We start from the raw sequence: 20,870 nt of genomic DNA on the forward strand, positions 1-20,870 counted from the left end.
TACCGTATTTTATATAAGATATCATTAAAAGCATTGACATATCATGTTTCTTTTTTTTAAATATTCTTGAATAAACGATACATTTTTTAACTTTATTCTTAATAATCATTACTATTGCATCACTTCAATGCGAGAAAACAAGGGAAAGAGAGAGAGACAGAGGGAGACAGACAGAGAACACGCGCGAAAGAGATAGCACGACATTATGAGAGCAAACGAAAAAAAAAAAAAGTAATAGTAGGCAGATGAAAACCATGGCGGCGATTGCTCTCGCGAAATTGTACTTTCGCTGTGTTGTACGCTTTTCTGATCGAGAATTCAAGCGTTGAAGAAGAAATATTACAGAAATTGAATAAGAATAAACAATGGTAAAAATGACATTCTTTGTTTGAGTTGACGTTAAACCGTAACTGTACATTTCGCAGATTCACCGTTGTGACAATCAACATAACCTATATATCTTTTAAATGTTCATTCTACATTGCCTAGGAGAATAATAGTATCATGCAATATTATCATTGTTATCATTGTTGTTAATTACTTGATTTTTTTTTCATATTTTGATAGAGTAACATTGGTGGTGCGAGTAATGATTCGGATGATGGTGGAGATGATCAAGAAGCATCTTCTTTTTTAAAGGATCAAAATGTTGAAGATGCATTAACATCATTCAGAGAGCAATGGCAACGTGAACTGGAAATATCACCAAAACGAGATATATCCAAAACACAATCTACTCGATCTGTTAGTACAGAAGTATCTAAGGATGATTCACAATCTGTTGAAAATAAAGTACGTAAAATACATGTTTAATAAGATGCTAATATTTTTCAGCTTGAAAGTCAAGCTGTATCATTTTTTTTTTAGGCAAAGAATTTGTTCCTTAAAGGTGTAGAACACGAACAAAGCGGGCAGTTGTATGAAGCAATTCAATTTTATAAGCGTGCTGTACAATTAGTCCCTGACATTGAATTTCATTTGTACGAATCAACAAAAATAAAGTCACGAGAAAGATTTGAAACGGATGATAATCTTGGAAGTATTGATAATGATGCACATAATGCGGATGACGATAACAAAGATGAGGAAGAAGATGCTGAAGATGAATCTGATTTATGTGTTAAATTATCTAGAATTGTCAACCGCAATCAATGTGTTTGCTTTCGAAAATTTGAACAAAGTGTGAGTATTTCGTTTATAAATATTGAAATTTTGTCAATGAAATCATGAAAAGTATTATCTACATTTTGATATTTTTTTCTTCCAGGCAACACATATATCTGCTTTACCAATGGAAATAATACTTTACATTTTACGATGGGTTGTTTCTTCAGAACTTGATTTGAGGTCACTTGAAATGTTCTCTAGAGTATGTCGCGGATTTTATATATCTGCAAGAGATCCAGAAATATGGAGACTTGCTTGTATCAGGTAAATAAGAAACATAAATACATAAAAACATATTACATAAAAATAGTTTTATTTTTATGTAATATTTATAATATGATTTTTTTTTTTTTTATTTTTTGTCAATTTTTAGGGTGTGGGGTGTAAATTGTGGAACTTATGAACCAAAATACCAATCATGGAGGGACATGTATGTACAACGGCCTAGATTAAGATATAATGGGTGTTACATCAGTAAAACAAGTTACATTCGTCATGGAGAAAACAGTTTTCAAGATCAATTCTATAAACATTGGCATTTGGTTGAATACTTCAGGTACCTGAGGTAAATTGATAGTGAGTTATTGATGATCTTTATGAATTATTATTGAATACTTTCCACATTTAATATTCGTTTCAATACATAGATTTTTTCCCGAAGGAAGAGTCCTAATGCTGACATCTACAGATGAAGCACAAACCTCTGTTAATTGTTTAAAAAATCGCATCCCACGAAATTCTTCAGCATTGATAGGACACTATAGATTATGTGATAATTTCGTTACATTGGTACTCAAGAGACAGGATACTAATAAGGGAAATAATAATACGTCTCGTAGAAGGAGACAAAGAGAGACGGTACATGATAGCGGAGAACAAACATTTCATGTTGTAAGTTCTCTTTTTTTTTTTTTACAGCTCATGCAGTATATTTCTTGGTAATGGAAATTGTTAAGTAATAAGTAAAACAACATTTTCTTTTAGGAATTCGAAATTCAAAATCATCATAGAAGGATTAATTCACAACTGTCATGGCTAAGATATAATATATTTACTAGATATAGAAATGGGCAGGAACCATGCGTAAATACTATGAATCTTAGCGGACGGTACCCACCATTCAGGTTTAGCAGAGTTAAGAGTTATACTCAGGAAAGTGAGGCTCCATTGCAGTAATAAAAATTGCTTGAAAATCAGATTTGGTAAGATTATATTGATAAAAATTTAAAGAACATAAGAATAACAAAAGATAAATTTAAAAATTACAAATTTCTTCTACACAAATGTTCGTTGAAATATTATTATTTAAAATCTTTAAAATCTTTAAAAAGGAAAATGTGCCCTGTGACATATTGTCACGTGATATAATCACTTTGTTACGTGTATTCAGAACATAAACCTTCAGTTACAGAAAAGCAGTAGTAAGGCTACACAGATTGCTATCTAACTATCGATTAGCGATGTTTTTAAAGTTTCATGATATTTGAATATTGTAGATGTAAAAATAATCTTTATCTTTATTGATTTTAATAGTGTTATTTTTCATTAAGTCTATATATATATATATATATATTCATATACCTATACATAACTTTTCATTGTAATTTATTATTGCTTTAAGCACATATATGGTGCCTTATGTGCTTTTAAAAGTAGGTGCTTATATGTGAAATGTTGTATCATTTTAATTTCATCTCAAAATAATTATACGTACGGTCTATTTCGCTAAATAGTTGTTAGAATTTAATTTTGATAGTGAACGCATGGTACATTTATATATGTATATAATATTTGATTCAAAATCTTTATATATCATGCGATCGCTAAAAATAATGATAAACTATAAGTGAACTAACTTGCAATATACTTTCAATCAAAGTACACGTAAAAAGAAGAAATCATAAAAGTATTAATATACATCAATTAACTCTATATTACACGAAAGCTAATTATTTAATAGATGTCAAAAAAGTTGAAAGATCTATTTATTGACCTGGTCTACATCTACTATGTGACTATTAATATTGTTTTAAATTAAGATCATTAAAAAAGAATTCAAATCGAAAAAAACTATAGTACTGTATATAATTGAGCGATGATGGAATTTAATGAACGTCCATATTTTTGAACAATTTTATTTCTCTAAATATCGGATTTGGTATAGTAAAGTGTAAGAATTTATAGAAATGAGAAATTGGAAACGTCTTGGAGACATTGGTAGGTGATGATATCGATAATTACAACCATATAATAAACATATTTTTGATGTGCTTAGAATGCCTATTTTACTTAGAAAACATATCGTCTTAACAGACTCTTCCTTTTCTTATTAAATCCGCAATCCTGCTGCGTGATTCGACTTCGAAGTCATATATTAACATGAATTTGGATATTCATGTAATATATATATATATATATATTACATAAAGCCACCATATTCACTATCGATACCGAAACAATATATATTATATATCGCATAATATATATAATATACATATATCTTTGTACTTGCACTTGTACTTCGAACATCCTGTACATATGATCCATATTATCAAACAGTTTTAAAATTAGCTTCTTACTTTTGAACCACGTATGTATCGATTATGAAACATTTCAGAATTCTTAGCTCCTTATACAATTGCATTGAACAATTTATCAGCTGTATCTTATCACAGACTATTGCAAAATGACGTTATTACAAATCGATCACAATTCTTCGTTTATCATCGAAGAAGTATTTGTTTCATTACACGTGGATTGATCAGCCATCCAAGTTAGATCCTCGATAGTGGCTGTATGCATCGAACAAACAGCTAGAACGACCAACACATGCATCAGATTGTGAGAATTCAACATGAAATCTAATTTTCCTGGCATCCATTTTTCGGGAATACGAAGAGCACCGACAATTGCACCTATTACAGCTATTAAATCCTAAATTACACAAAAATATTCAAATATTGGTTCTGTAATCAAAAATCATTTTTTTTATATACATTTTTTTTTTTTTTTTTTTTTTTATAAAGAATAATTGAAAAATATACGATGGAAATACCTGTAAGACGATATGAGTTAAAGCTTTGGGTGAACCACCACCGATACCAAAACACCTCATGGTCATTATGAACATTCTCATCAAGAAAGGAGGTGCAAAACATAGTCTCCTTTCCCACGGAGATCTTGCGTGCATTGCCTACAAATGTATCCCAAAAAATATATAGAGATTTTCTGATGCGTCATATGTCTATACATTTAATATCACAGCATTTATATATTACCTTCAGAAGACCCCATATACTGAGAAAGCAGTAAATAAAAATACAGCAGTACCAGTGATTATCAGGTAAACAATGAACCGACGCTGCCAGCATTGGAATAGCTCCTGAAATAAAAATGAGTATTTATTATCTTTTTAATTAATTGAGAAAAAAGATCAAATTAATTGGTTCGAATAAGTCTTCTAATATGACATGAATTACCGAAACTTTGACATAGCCAAATACCGATCATGTCGAGTCTTAATAACGATCTATAAAAGGCTTCGTCATAATTAACGTTCATGAAAACATGATAAATAAAGGATCCGATCCATGGACTAACTGCCCCTATCAAGTGACACCAAGATAATATTGCCCCGAGTATTCCTTGCGTATGCCATGGAAGCCAACGAGGTATGGTCCACAACATGTATAGAATTGCGAAACCTATAAGATAAAAATAATTCAACAAAATTTTTCTTTCTCATTTATTGTAATAGATGAAGTAGCTTGATAAATTTCCTTTTCTAAATTTTTTCATTGTGGGAAACACCTATTAAATTATTGACCTATTAAAATCTTATGTTTTATGTATATATAAGTATATACGTTACTTAATAACGATTGATTTATGTAACAACACGCGTTCGCTTTTTTTTCTATTTAAAGACATAATAATCATTAGTTTGTTTATAATTTTTAATATTAATCTATTATAAATCATTCTAAACAGCTATCACATCGATTGATCCTCATTGTTTTTCTGCCAATGTTCTAAACAGAAAAATAACTGCTTATACATTCCACAAACGGAAGTCTCGTCCAACGCACCTTGACCTTTTAGCGTTATCTTTACATTTTATCCTATTATATAGACCTGCGGGATATCCTATAAGTTGAATAGTAAGATGGTAAACCTCTTTTCTCAATTTTTTGTAATCAAAATGGATTAGACGTTACTACGTCATTGAATACTTTTTTCTCTTTACAATTATTATTTTATGTAATTATCATTATTTTACATATGTTATTATGTATATAATTTTTTTTTTTTTTTTTTTATCAAACTTGAACTTTTTCGATTTATACAACTGTTTAGATTATATAGGCGTTTTATCAAATATTTGGCCTTTTGTTATCGTAATTAATTTTTAATTGATACACTTATCTCTACGGCTTTATCTATTATTTTAGTTATGTATTTACGTCACTTATTGGAGTTTTCCTTAAATATCGATCGAATTCAAATTTTATATTATGTATTCATTTATCAGAAATGTTAAGTGATGTGACAAGATCTAATTATTATTTTAGATCGTATATTTAGCTCGAGTAAAAATTGTTCATGTGCTGTATTTTTGAGATGAAAAAATCTATAAATCAATATGTGATACATATAGGACAAAATCGATGCAACTTGGTTACCAAGCATGTATGTAATCGATTCCTTGGGATCATATTCACGGTTATTTCCTCGATGTAACCATATTTTTCTATAAGTTATAATTATTTTTGTATAATTCCGTTGCATTATTTTTCTTGTAGAGATAAATAAATGAAAACAAGCATATAAAAGCAATTCGTTTTTCAAGTAGGAATAAAAGTTTCTTTGAGAATTAATAAAGTATTAGAGCTTGATAGATTTAAATGCTTACCGTGCGTCATGATGTTGACAGTCTCATTGTGGATATAAAAGAGACTACCGATACATTGACGGACGGTCATGAGAGGCCTGTAACCAGTATGTATATGCGGATTAAATTGGAGATGTCTCGGCATGTCGACCCATCTCCGAAGGAAAAGATTTTCTGACGAGTTTCGTTCTTTCCTCTCGCCGTTTGCAGTGTACATCCTAACGTCATTGACGTCTCGCGAAGTGGTCCCTTCCGTTTTGATGATTCGATTGATATTAAATTGTTGCTGCGGAGGGACGTTGGCCTCCGTGGCATCGCACAATAATAATCTGTCCTTTTGATGTGACGTTGTGCGAAAAGATTGATCGTGATAGTCAGCTGGGACGATGATGATTGTTTGTGAAAGAACGCGTGGAGAACATGAGAATCCGCAATAGAAGGTTTGGAGAGGACTCCTAAAAAGAAACGTCCTCTCTCTACTGTGGCTGACTTTGTCACTGCATCGTTAGCGTCGATCAGAGTCGATCAGCCAATCTCTCCTCCACCTCCTTTACTTCAACCACCACCACCACCACCATTACCACCTCCACCAGTCGTCGTTGTCGTTGTCGCGTTCTCGTCCACTCTTCTACTCCTCTTCACTCCTCTCCACCACTTTAACAACCCCTTTTCCTCCAACACACGGACACTCCCGCCATCAGAGTTTCTGCTTCTGCGGCGGTCCTCCAACGGTATTCGCGCGTTGCCGGGACAACCAAATCCATCGATCGCCTTTCTGACGCACGAAAGGGTAACTCGATTTCAGACCGACTCTGAGATCTTACAAATCGTGATCTAGCTTGAAATATAATTAATAATAGATACAGATTTTCATCCATACTACCTTATAAATTTTATATAGAAACACATGAAGTTATTCGATTATAATTTATCGAGATAAATAGATAGATTGTTTTACGTATTTGTTTTCTAGTATTGATAATTTCAAATTTACCGCCGATAATATTTTAGCATGATAGCATGAGAATATATTAATATTTTCAACGAAACAACTTCATAGTTTTTTATCAACTTACCATCTTACTATACCTTCGTATTACGTTCTATTAAAAAATAAAGAAAGAATCATCAAGTATATAAATACATAAAGATTAAAGATTTTTGCTGCATAAACGTCATAATTTGTTCTCTAACGTGGGTGTGCTGCAAATATATGGTTCAAATTTGTTCACCCTCTCCTATACCCGCTGAAGGTCATATGTACGATATCTACCTAGGGTAGGTTGTGTTACTGCGCATGTGCCAAAACGATGAGACATACTGCAAGCAACTACCACGCTCGGTGAGTCCTAGATAAGCGATTAAGATGGGCGCGCGATCCGCGCCACGAATTTTTCTCTATCTTACATCGAAGGGTCTTTCAAATTTTTCCCAATCGTCATCCTTTCGAACGAAGAATATTCGAAGTTTGTTGTCTTCCAAAGAACAAGTAAGTTGAACGTTCTTCTTATGAATCATCCATTTTGAATGCTTCACATTTTCTTCCACGAGCTTTTCCCTCGTTAGAGCTTTCTGCAAACGAGTCACTGGCGCATCAAACGGTACTCGTGACAGGATGATATTCCTGTAAGTTTTATATGTTAATTAATAGACAAAAAGAATATTTGAAATTTTATGATTTTCTTTATCTTTTTTTTTTTTTTTTATCGAAAAATTTTCTATCAAGTTTATTAATAAATTCGATTTCAAATTAGACAATTTATCTCTTTTTTTTCTTTTTTCCTTTCTTTATTTTTTTTTTCTTTTTTTTTTTTTTTTGTAATCTGTGCACACTTATAATCTTGGATAAATTTCATGACCTCATTACTACGAATGCGGTCTAATTATTAACCCGCCGATCGAGTATACTCGCGTGAGCCGCATCGTGATTGGCGCAGGTCCAGTTGTATCACGTGTAGCAGACGTAAGAGTTATGTTTTTGCATTGGTCTATCGACTTTTACTATTTCATGCTGAAATTAATTGAATTTTCATCATCTTTAAATTAAGAGTGATTTATTATTTTTCTTTTTTTTTTCTTTTTATATATTTTATGAAAAAAAATGTTAACAAAAAAATATTAACGTTTTTGTTATATTAATTATACGACTAATTTATCATACAGGGACAAATATCAATGTGAATCATTCCAAGTGTTGCAAGTTTTCTCTTCTTTGAAAGCATAAAGATAGAAGAGTAATATTTATAAAAGTATGACACACAATTTGAATAATTTCCAAATTACGCACAATCGATCGATTTACAGTAGTTAATTTCTTTTTTTTTTATATATTTCATTTTTATTTTCATGCGAATATTTTTTAATGTAACTTTAATCGATCAATTTTCCAACAATATGGAACAATTGGAATATGTTTCAGAAAAGGTGCGCTATCTTATGGCCTGATCTATCGAGATCAATTTCCATGGCGACTACTCAACGATTTATCTTCGATCATTCTGAATTTTTCACTTTGAACGAGGTAAAACACGATAAAGAGCAATAGAATATTTAGCGACCATGTGATTCGTTTGTTTTTCTATCCTAACATTTTTATGTTTGATAAAAATTTATCTTCTTCTCTACTTTTATTATTATTATTATTATTATTATTATTATTATTATTATTATTATTATTATTATTATTATTATTATTATTATTATTATTATTATTATTACTATTATTATTATTATTATTATTATTATTATTATTATCATCATTATTATTATTGTTTATTAATTCATTTTGTAGGTTTCCCCCCTTATATAATACTTTTGCTATGTCCGGTACAAGATCAAGAAATACTGTCATAAAAGCACTACGTGAGTTTTATTCTAAGCGACTATTTTTTTTTCTTTAACTTAGTTGCTTCAATCAAAATGCGTTATAGACATATTTTAAGATCAAGCAAATATAATATATCATGATATTTTAGTAACGTGATTCTTGATCGAAACAGTTATATTTAATGAAAGGAATAAAACAAAAAAATAAAAAAAAAAAGAAAAAAGAAAAATGGGTCGTCATTTGTGACGTGCAAACGTCGAACCGCCAAAATATTGAAATATTTATCGGTAAAGATGCTGGTAGGTCGTTATACAAATATCGTTTGCGTGTTGGTGGTGCCATCTATGATAACGCGGACAGATTATCAAATCGTTATTCCGAGCTCAAGTGTTTACACTTTATAGATTGTGCTTACGCGATTAATTTAATGTGTATACAAGAAATTCAGCGTGAATATGTTATGGAATCTATTAAATCTTATTCGATGCGGACTCGCAGATATTTTTAGAAGTCTAATCTGGATACAGGTGCGTTTAAGCTCATTCAAAATTTTTAATGTTATTATTATTATGCTTATTAACAATAGGTTTACTTCGATTTTTATTAATCTTACGAGGATTCGTGAAAGAAATTGGGGTTATAGATTATGTTTATAATTTCTTACGTGTGGGAGATAAATTAGATCTTCATTTTCGTCAATTGGAGGTTAGAATTTTAACGCTAATATAATTCACTCAACGTACACGATGTTTTTGATTCATTAATATTCCACTTAATCGATTATTCTTTCTAATTGGTTATGAAATTAAGGTATCCATATTTTTTTAGTCGCATAATTATATATCTCATTTTTACATATAATTTATTTTATTGGATTTAAATTTCGAGATACGCGAACACTTTCGATATACACATATTTCGATTCTCATCTCGAACGTTGTCGAAGTTGTATATATGTAAAATAGAATACGTTTTCCTAATGACGAATCACGTGTGCACATATACGTTGTCTATATCTATCATTTTTGTTCTACGTAACCAAATATTGTGGTATCTTTATAAATGATTATAATCATTTCAATTTAATTGAACATAAAGGAAAAGAAACATTAATAAATGTATTTCATTTTTCTAAACATATGGTACGTTAGAAAGATAAAATTGATTAGATAATATTTCTTGTATTTTTGATAAACATTTATCTTCTATAAAGCTCAAACGCGAGTTAAGTAAAGATCTTCCTTAAATTTACCAAAGCTCGGTGATTTGAGCGTAGATCGTGTACATTCGTGCGTCTTCGGCTAAATTCGTCAGCGGTCGGAATCACGACCATAAACGAATATAACCGAGCAACGCTCACCAATCGCATCGATCCGACGTCCACGTCGTTGTCACACTAAAGTGTCGTACGTTTGCACGTCGTCGTGCTCTTGGATATCGTGTTTTCGAGCTCGATTTTGGGGACCAAGCGAGCACATTTCCTTTCTCCAACGTAAGTAATTATATTCATAATAATATCGTAATGCGTTGAGTCTATTTTGGACGATATTAAGTTCTATAAATGCCCGAAACAAACTCGACGCGTATGCTTTGCGTATTCGCTTTTGTACCTGATGCTTTCCTTCATAACTCCAAGATGGCCGCCATTTCATGAACATTCCCTTATGGCGTACACTTTGCGGATTACTGCGCTTCTTATGCACGAACTTTTACAGCTTTTTCACATCTTTCACGAACGATGCACGCCTTTGGTCGTACATCGTCATCACGATATTCGTTCTTTGTAAAGCAAATGGACGACAAGAAGTTAAATAGTTATGAGAAGTTGAAATCGCTCGGTTAACATCGATTTTTATATATTTGCCCCAGCATGCCCACGCGTGCTAATTTATCTCTTATTGTCATTCCATTTTTCTCAAGATTTTCATCATAGATGATGCACGTATCATGCTGTCGTTTTTGAACGTTCCTATATGTACGCGTTTTCGTAAGTACTTGCGAGCAAGATGGTTTTGGCGGGGTTTTATAGATGTCTTTTTTATAACGTTACAATTTCTTATATTGCGTCGCGCGTTTGTAGATTTACGCGTTTACCTTAATAATGAGTAATGTAGTTGTACAGAAGGAATATTATAATTTTTTGTCCTTCGCAGACAAAAAATATTTTTTTTCTTTTATATCTTTCGGAGTGGGCTGATCTCTTTTGTAGATCTTTATTATACTTTTACGATGCGAATGCCCACGTTTTACAGAATTTTTTGAGCCGATGTCCTCAACGTTGTCGAAAAACAGTCTCGTACCACAAGCATCATCTTCACGCTCCTGGATTTCGTCCGTCTTCGATTTCATTTGGGACCAAGTAAGCCTGTTTCGGATTCCGAATGTAAGTACAAGGAGTCTGGCTTCAGTAAGGCGAATCTGGTCCTAGTCCTCTTTTTTTCTTGAAAACTTTCAAGAGTATCTCTGTAAATGTAGAGCGTATTCTCATATTTCTCAGCTCTCTTGCCGATTTTGCTTCTCTTCTGTCATTAGTTTTTAGAAAATTCCATTGATAATTTTTCATGGAAATTCTCCCGCAACGAACGGTCTTGCTCCTTTTCAAAATTATATGCTGCCATTGTTTATTGCGTATACATTATTATTACATCATAAAAACTCATATCCATTGCATGTATTTACATATTTTAAGATTAATTACAATTGTTTAGTTTTGTCTATATTAAATGTCATAAAAATCATCGGTTGAGGTGGTATTTATTAAGCATTAGCATTGTTAATATACAGCAAAATAACATGAAAAAGGAAAGATCTATTTATCTAGTTTTATAGAAACTTTTGTGTGTACTTTTTATTTTTCCTAAGTAGAGATAACTTTTATATACTCTTAGGTTTCCTGCTAGTTGAATAAATTTATGTTGTTGTTTTCAATGATTCATATTTTCAAAATAAAGTATAATTATTATCACAATGTTGTTTTCATAAACATAGTCATTAGATTTCTAACCTCTCAAGGTTAAGAAAATTGTTGACCAACTCATCTATCTGATAAAAGTTTAATATTATTTTAAAAAGTCAATTTATTGTCAAACGCAATCATTTCGTCAAATCGTTTATTAATGTGCAAGTTTTTTGAATTATAAACATATATCTTTATATTTCAAAGACAATATACATTTCAAGAATTTTTATAAAGCTTATATATAACAATTATTTTATATTATATATTATTAAAATTGGAACGCTTTGTTACAGATGCCACGAAGCAGAAGACGTCATCGTTCACGCAGTCACTCTAGGACTCGTTCCCATTCAGCTGGTTCACCTCAGTATGAACACAAACGTAGGCGTATTGATTATGATAGTCCACAAAGCAAGGGTACATATAGGTAAGTTTTACTATCCCAGTACTATTCTTACAAATCTTTTTCAATAAAAAGTTTATAGTCAAATATAAGAGAGAAGAAAAAAAAAAATAAGAAAATTATACCATAATACAATGTAAATATAAAATAATTATACCCATAGGATAGCTATCTTTAAACTTTCGAAAATTATACAAGCTTGTCCAAAGAAAACACAGAGGCTCATTTATTTCTTTCAAGGGCCATAGACGTAGTGCACTCAATTGAATCTATTAACTTATAAAGTGCTCGTGTGTGTAACGACTCGATAACTCTCCTCGGCTGAGAGTTGAAGAGAAAAAGAGAGGGAAGTAGTAGTGGCGCTGTATCGAGGCCAATGCCGCGAGTCTGTATCCCCTCTCCAAGAATCTTTCTGATAGAGCGAGGAAAGAGAGGATAGAGATTCTCCATGAAGTTCTTATGGTTGTCAGTCGTGGTTGGTGCGTTAGTGCTTCTTCGTGAGTTTCACCGGAAGAACGGCCTTAGAAGGGAACCCTAACCAACGGTGTTCGCCACCACTATTATTCGCCTTTCGAATCGTTCACGAGCGTGTTCGAGATCCGAAACGGTATCACGTATCGCATACGTGAGTGTATAAATCTTTTCGATTTTAAACTCGTTTAAATAAAACGAGATAGGAGGGTGAAAGTATAATTTTCATCGAGAAAAAGAATATATATAAATAATATTAACAATGAAAGATATATTTGTCCTCGGAAAAACGCGTTGGATCGCGAAGGGCTTTAAATTATCCTTCTTCGGAGTCCACTTGTATCTAGGAAAGCCCACTACCAATAGGTTCGTTCTATTCAATCGTATATTTTATCACGTTCGTTGTCGAATATTATTGCACGTGATCGCTTATTATAATTATTATTTTTCTATTTCCCCGATCTCTTCCTCCCTGCCCTCCATCTCAGTTTTCTCCTCAGTCTGTAGAAAAGTTTTATTCCAGTCGGATTTATAATTTTCATTTTGCATTTTGAAGATAATAAATTTATTGCGTCGATTTCCTAGACACAGTAAATTTTGTCGATAAGCTTAAGATATACGTACAAAGAGAAAAGTTTACCATCCATTATCACGATCCATTATCATTAGTTCGATTCCATTGTATCAATGTTTTTCTCTTATATATGTAAATATTTCGTGTATCTAACAGCGCGAATTGTATTATTGAACGTCGAGTGTCAATTCTGTCGGTTTAAATCGTCACATAAAAAGTCTGTTTTTTCTTCTTCTTTCTCCCCCCCCCCCCCCCCTCTCTCTTTTTATCTCTCACGTCATTAGGAATAATGTTTCATGAAAGTGAGAGTGAAAGAATGAGAGATAGAGAGAGAGAGAGAGAGAGAGAGAGAGAGAGAGAGAGAGAGAGAGAGAGAGAGAGAGAGAGAGAGAGAGAGAGAGAAAAGAGGGGAAGGAGATTTTATAGAGAAGTCAAGTTCGCAACGAATTAGAGTCTCTTCTCGGTTATGTTGGCTCGTTTACAATGCGGAAGAGAAACGTGTCGTCTATTCGTAAAAGACGAGTTAAACAAAACATTGAAGAAATTTTCCGCGAGCTTCGCTATGAGCATGACAAGAGTGTTGTCTGTAGAGAGAAGAGAATTTAATTGAAACGTCCTTAGAGAAGGTGCTTCTTTGATCGCGTGTCATTCGTAAACGGCTAGATCGTATGCAATTTTGTGACCGAGAATATATATATATATATAAAACAATGATCCCTATTTACGCAATGTCTTTCTTTAAAATTATTTGAATATTTCGAGGTAAGATTTTAAAAGCCAAATGATTTCGATATACTCTTCTATATTTATTTTGTCAGTATTTTTATTAATTATTGGCAAATATTTTGTAAAATAAATCGGTCAGTATATATGAATATTTTGATCAATATTTATAATAAAATATCAGTATGTAATATAAGTTATCAGTACATTTATATAATTAAGTATCTGGATTGCATCTGGGTTTATTAAAAATATTGATAAATTATTATATTAATATATATTTTGATTAAAATATTGACAATTTTTGTATTAATAGGTATAATATACTAATCACTTACATTACGTACTAACATTTTATTATAAATACTGACCATTAATTTAAACTATTGATTAAAAATATTTGAATATGTAGAATCGATAAATAACAGCTATATTTCTATAATATATGAGCTCGTTTCGTTATTTTTCCGAGTTTTAAATGTGCGTGAAAACCTTCTATCTCACAGTTCGTTCGAAAATATTTGTAATGTCTCTTATCTTTCTTCATTCCCAATATAGAAAAAGATAAAGTAATTTATTGTTTCACTCATTTCCCATTTTTTAATTCACAAAAATCCTCCGATTATTGGTTCGAAGAATAGATTTATTTTTTTTCTTTTTTAATTCTTTACCCCTTTTTCTTCAAATATGCAATTTTTTTTATATACAAAATTTTTTCGTTCGATTTGCATATCCTAAATTATATTTTAATTATATATGTATATATATATACACACACACACACTCACATACACGTATGTAAGTTTACATATATTGTCCTCCTTGCACGCTCATCCGAGGATCAGACGTTTGCGATTATATGCACCATTTAATCTTACCTACCCTGAACCATTTTTGCGGAAATTTTCTGTCTTTATAATTATCTGCACATATATGTGTGTATGTATGTCTGTGTGTGTGTGCCCTATTTCAAGATATTTTGTGGGGGCGTCGAAGAAAGATTTTTTTTCTTTTTTATTTATTTAAAGATATTAGTAAACGTTGTAAATCGTTTTGGAGGGTGGAGGGGAGGCGTAACACGTTAACGTTTACGTAAATTCGTAGGATCATGTAATTGGTAACTGGTCCATGTGAATTTGCATTCACTTTTACTTCGACTCTCTAAAAATAGAAATGTAGGTTGCTGTAAAATGGGCGTATAAAGAAGGCTATATCTATACATATATATATATATATATACATATATATATATATATATATATATATATATATATATATGTGTATGTATATATATTTATATATTTATATTTAAAAACACTATTCACTATTTGATTATGAAATTGGTCTTAATCTAGATGGATATTTAAAGGCATGTTTAATTCTTTTTTTCATGGTATTCTTAAAATTTTTTAAATTACATAGAAGAATTTTTCTTAAAAATATATATATTAATTTTTTCTGTATGTCATTTTATAGAATAATAATTTTTAAATAATTTAAACTAAAATGTCGAAATATCTGAAAAACGAAAAATATAATATAATTTATATAATTAAATCGTGTTCATAATCACTTGCTCATTTACAAACCCAGGTATAATCGTTATCGTGTTCGTTAATCTGACAATAAGATTATTAATTCCTTATTGATCAGATATTAATTATCATCTCTAGCGGCATTCTATTTATAATAAACATGGGATAGAATATGTATATTGCGGATATCTAGGTACAAATCTAATTGGATATATTTGAATATTTCATGAGTACTTCGAAAAAAGAAAACGATACTTTCAAATAGACACGAACCCAAACGAGATATAGATTTGAATTTTTTCTAAGTATTTTAAAAAATGCAAGTCGTTCTTTGAAGTACCATTATCAAGCATTATCAAGTTTTTATACTCGAACCTTGACCAAATGGATTCGAATTGTTTGAGTATTAGCAACGATTCTCAAAATGTATTCCGCGAAACTCTGGGGTTCTAACAAAAAATTCAGGATTATAATTTTATAGTTACAATGTCCATTGGTCAAATTTTATATTATTCATTTTAGGGACAGTATGCTTGATTCACGGCAACATTTATATTTATAGAGTAGCGTTTTTAAATCTACGAATAGCGTTAAATTTTTAATGGACCGTGAAATGACACCTGCTACCTTATGTCAAAACGCGAAAAGTGATTAATTTGTAAGAGATTTCTAAAAAGTTCATCATAGAATATTTTTGTGAGTATCGTGAGAATACCGCAATATATTTGAAATAATATAGTGACTTTAGTGTGTCTTGTTCTTGAAAATTTATTTTTTTAATTTGTAAAAAATTTATTTATTTATTTATTTATTTTTTTTTTTAATTTTTTTAAATTTGTTCTTAAAAATATATTGGACTGCACGAAAAAAAATATTATTTACGAAAGATTCGAATCTTTCTAACATTTCGAAACCTACGGGTATTCATTCTAAAATTAGAAACTCATGAAATGAAACTTAATTATTGAAATTGATTCAGATTCATAAGTAAGTACATGTTCATATCTTTAATCATATCTTTTTTACAATTAACAACAAAAATATTCCGATAAAATTCTTTTAGATGTTAGATATCGCAATTTCACGCGTGCAGTTTTTGCATTCCAAATTCAACTTTTTTGCAAATCAAGTTTTTCTGAAAAATTATTTTTTTTTAATTTTTTTTTTTATAATTTTTTTTTTAAACCTTTTGTTATAAAAATAAAATTAAATGTAAATTTATTAATAAGTAATTCAACATTTTATTGTATATTGTAATACAAAGATATACATACATAAAATATTTATTCAATAGTAATTAACAATTCATTACATATGGAATGTATGTATGTATGTACGAATTTGTGGTATGAAAACTATATCTAGATAGTTAAATAATGTATATGTGACTTAATCTATAATGGTCCTCTTGCATCAGTTGGTAGTAATTTCATATATGTATGTATATATTCATGTAATAGTAGTACAAATGGTGTGCGGTTAACAATAAAGTATAATAATAAACCAATTCTATATTTTATTAGATGAATAGTCTCTAGATAATTTTCAGTTATATTGACTAACTGGTCCAGACAAGTTAAACTGGTCAATTGTATTGATTAATTTAACTTGTCTGGAATTCTTATAATTTATGGGAAATGATAGTAATCTCCTGTAAATGTGTGATTTGATGAAATGTGTGATTAAAAATATAAACTCACGTAGATTTTCACTAGATCGTTGATTGTACTGCAAATGATTTTGATAAGCTGTGGTTTAAAATTCGTTCAAAAAATTATAAGTGCATTTAAATTGTTTTTTTTTTTTATTTCAAAAATTGAAAGACGATAATATGAAGAAAGAATATGGTACAAAAACTTGATTTGCAAAAGGATAAATTTGATTTGCAAAAAATAGGAATTTGAAAAATTTATATTACCGCGTTCGTCTAATTCCCTCTCCCTCCCTATTCTGCACTAAGCGATCATTAATTAATGTTACTGTCGAAAATTTTCGCTCTTACAAAAATATGGGAGGAGGGGGGGGGGAAGAATCGTGAGAAAAGAAAAATAGCAAAGAAAATGAAGTAACAATATTATTTTGATGTTAACTAAAGACTTATTTTTTCTATTTAATAAAATAGATATAAATAAATGGTAAATGTTACTTACCAGTTAATAAAAATGAATCTCGTTATCACTCGAGAAAAATAAATCTTGTTACCAGCCCGATTTAGTTTTATGCCTCGATATATACCGGTTTTTCGAGATCGGTGATTTCCAGTTGACTGAAAATCTCGTTCGTTTGAATTTGTATTTTAATTTCGTTGGGTTTTTTTTCTTTTTTTTTTCTTTTTTTTTCTTCTTTTTTCTTTTTTTTTTTTTTCTTCTTTTTTTCTTTTTTAATTTTATTTCGACGCAAGAAATACTCTATACTTATATTTAAATTTTCATTATTTATATATATATATATATGTATATACAGGGTAGAGCAAAAGTTCCTAGATGATTTTAATTACACTTTACTGATATCTTTTAGGCTCTTTCTTTTTATTTTTTTATTCTTATTTTTTTATTTTATTATTATTATTATTATTATTATTATTATTATTATTATTATTATTATTATTATTATTATTACTTAGATTGTAAAACTATCATTCTTGTTTGTAAAATTACAAGCCCAAAAAGACTCGAAAAAAAATAATCTATATTTAATGTCACTTACGAAGTTTTGAACTGGTTTTGGACTATGAAGTTTTCATCCTAGGAATTTTTGAACTATCTTGTATACGTACGTATTGTAATCCTGTATAAGAAATTACGAAAAGAAATTTTATAACCACGGTCATGATCTTTTCGACGCCTGGTCAAGATAGAACTCTGTTAGTACAGAATGAAAGATGAGAAGGGAAAGGGTACAGAATGTAAGTAATAATAAGAATAGCATAGCAGTGGCACGTTAATAGGATGAAATTTATCTCCTTTGCGATTTAATACATTTGAAGTATCCTCTTCCGTGTTGCAAATCCATTTAAATCTCTTCGAGATCATTTAATCTTTTCGAAGTCTTCTTCCTATTTTTTCTTTAAAAAAAATTTTGATATCACTACGAATTAAGTAATCTATACTTTTTTCTTCTTCATCGGAACATAATAATCGGACAATGAAAAAAAAATTTCCTCTGTATTAAACAAAAATAGTAGGATTTATAGGGGAAATGCGCAGATTTTTTAATACTTTTATATTAGTAATAATCTTTATAAAACAAACGAGAACCATCGTCGAATGTTTCCGGCAATAATGTATTCATTTCATGTTTCATTTTCTCTCTCTCTCTCTCTCTCTCTCTCTTTCTCTTTCTCTTTCTCTTTCTCTTTCTCCATTTCCCGCGTTTTCATCTCCTTGCCCCTACCCTGTCTCTGCCCCTTAAAAACGGCTAGGAAGAAAATTTATCGCGTAACACGCGTTATTCCGTCGTCCTTTGTGAACGTTGAGAACATGCCAAGAGATCGTACACAAGAAGAGAAAGAGAGTAAACATCCGGTGGAAATTTAAGATCTTCGATACTTTTCGGTCATTGTCCTTTGTGAAACATTTCATGGTTTTCTTTTTTGGAATTTCTTTGTTCAAAAGTCTTGAGAATTTTACACCCCCCCCCCTCTCTCCCTCACCGCATATACGTATACATAAACGCACATACGTTTTTTAGTTTATGTATATATATATATATATCTAAAAATAATTCAATTATTTATACGAGCGTGTAAATAAATAAATAATTAAATAAATGTGAATATTTATTTGTCTTTCCTCGTTAAAATTAACTCCACTTGGTTAGATTCGTATAGATTTAATAGATACGCACAGTTTAGAAATGAGGACTATGAAATTATAAATATAGCTTGGAACCGAAAATGTGTCGTTCACTATTCATACTCGCTCGTAATAAACATTATATATGTGTAGTTATGGCGCTTGCGCGTCATGTTGAATTTTGTTTGTCTCGTCGACCAAACTTATCTTTTACAATTAAAGAGAGTACTTTTTATCTCGTTTTTAGAAATAACATCAATTCATAGATTGGGTTTTTACACACACACAACACATACACACACATACATATACACACACAAACTGAAAGTTTTCGATAAAACGTTCTAATTTTTTTTTTCTTTTTTTTTTTTTCTACTTACTTTCGATTCTCATCTGTCGCGACAAAGTTATTAATAAACGATCTCGAACAACGGAAGTGTGCATGCGTGCGTGCGTGCGTGCATGCATGTATGTGGTGTATGTGTGCGCAAATATCTTCGGTCGCATAATTCAAAGCTCACAGGACGAAAGGAAGAAAGTTTAAAGGATGCCTTTTCTTTACGTCTCCATTACGTCGTGGATGTTGAGGTACAGTATAAATTGTATAAACAAAATAGATAATAACTTTTTTTTCTCTTTGTTTCTCCCTTTTTTCTTTTTATCTATTTCCCTCTCTCTCTCTCTCTCTTACATTCTTTCTCTTTTCTTATCTAATTCGAAAAATTTCTCGAATCGCACAGCCGAGGGAACATAAGCTTTATCGGCAAGCGAAACGCTAATTAACATTGTAAAAAGAAAAACAAAAAAAAAAAAAGATTGATCGTGATACATAGCTTCAGTAAAATAAGAAAGTACGTTAAACACTCTGATGGATATTATCTACAGAAGGTAATAATACGCGTTTCTCGTTCACTCGTATGCACTTTCTTAGAAAACAAAAAAGACGGAGTGAGTGAGAGTGTGTGTGAGAGAGAGAGAGAAAGAGAAAGAGAGCAAACTTGGTAAAGAAGTTAAGTCGTTAAAGTTTCTTTTACGAAAGAGGGTGACGAGAATGTATACACTGGAATGTTTACAGTCTCTCGCTCTCTCTCTCTCTCTCTCCCCCTCCCCCCCCTCTCTCTGTGTGTGTGTATGTATGTATATTTTCTGCACTTGAATTTACCGCCCTATTTGCTCATCATCCTTCGATGACCATTCTCAAAAAAGTCCTTACTTAAATTAGATTGTTGACGATCTTTATTATAAAAGACGCTACATTTAGAATTTCTCTTTTGATTTCCTCTCGGTCGGTAAAGTAGAGAATGTGAGAGAGAGAGAGGGGGAAGGAAGAGAGAGAGAGAGAGAGAGAGAATGATAAAAGGAACATCCCTTCATCGATTTCTCTTTATTGAATTCTTTTAAAGATAAAGTAGACAAAGAAGAAAGTGATAGGCATGTTTAAATGCGTGGGTAGACGATATCAAACATTGCGGATAAAATTTGCTCGTTTGCGCAAAATCCCATGACCCATTTTGCACGGTTAACCC

At 30.8% G+C, this 20,870-nt stretch overlaps 2 protein-coding genes across 2 annotated transcripts; one reads left to right on the forward strand and one right to left on the reverse strand.

Moving 5' to 3' along the window:
• Positions 1 to 166: 166 nt before the first annotated feature.
• LOC124947462 (F-box only protein 9) lies at positions 167 to 3,441 on the forward strand. Its single transcript, XM_047489634.1, has 7 exons — positions 167 to 368; positions 568 to 792; positions 868 to 1,182; positions 1,268 to 1,431; positions 1,541 to 1,732; positions 1,815 to 2,058; positions 2,152 to 3,441. The coding sequence occupies exons 1-7, from the start codon at positions 366 to 368 to the stop codon at positions 2,341 to 2,343; spliced, it is 1,335 nt and encodes a 444-aa protein (XP_047345590.1). The 5' UTR covers positions 167 to 365; the 3' UTR covers positions 2,344 to 3,441.
• LOC124947466 (progestin and adipoQ receptor family member 4) lies at positions 2,720 to 9,792 on the reverse strand. Its single transcript, XM_047489639.1, has 7 exons — positions 9,550 to 9,792; positions 7,135 to 7,682; positions 6,080 to 6,896; positions 4,647 to 4,871; positions 4,446 to 4,549; positions 4,223 to 4,360; positions 2,720 to 4,101 (listed from the first exon to the last, which is right to left on the reverse strand). Exons 3-7 carry the CDS (start codon positions 6,273 to 6,275, stop codon positions 3,874 to 3,876), a joined length of 891 nt encoding a protein of 296 aa, XP_047345595.1. The 5' UTR covers positions 6,276 to 6,896; positions 7,135 to 7,682; positions 9,550 to 9,792; the 3' UTR covers positions 2,720 to 3,873.
• Positions 9,793 to 20,870: the final 11,078 nt, after the last annotated feature.

This window comes from Vespa velutina, chromosome 3 (genome assembly GCF_912470025.1).
Source record: "Vespa velutina chromosome 3, iVesVel2.1, whole genome shotgun sequence".
NCBI classification, from domain to species: domain Eukaryota; kingdom Metazoa; phylum Arthropoda; class Insecta; order Hymenoptera; family Vespidae; genus Vespa; species Vespa velutina.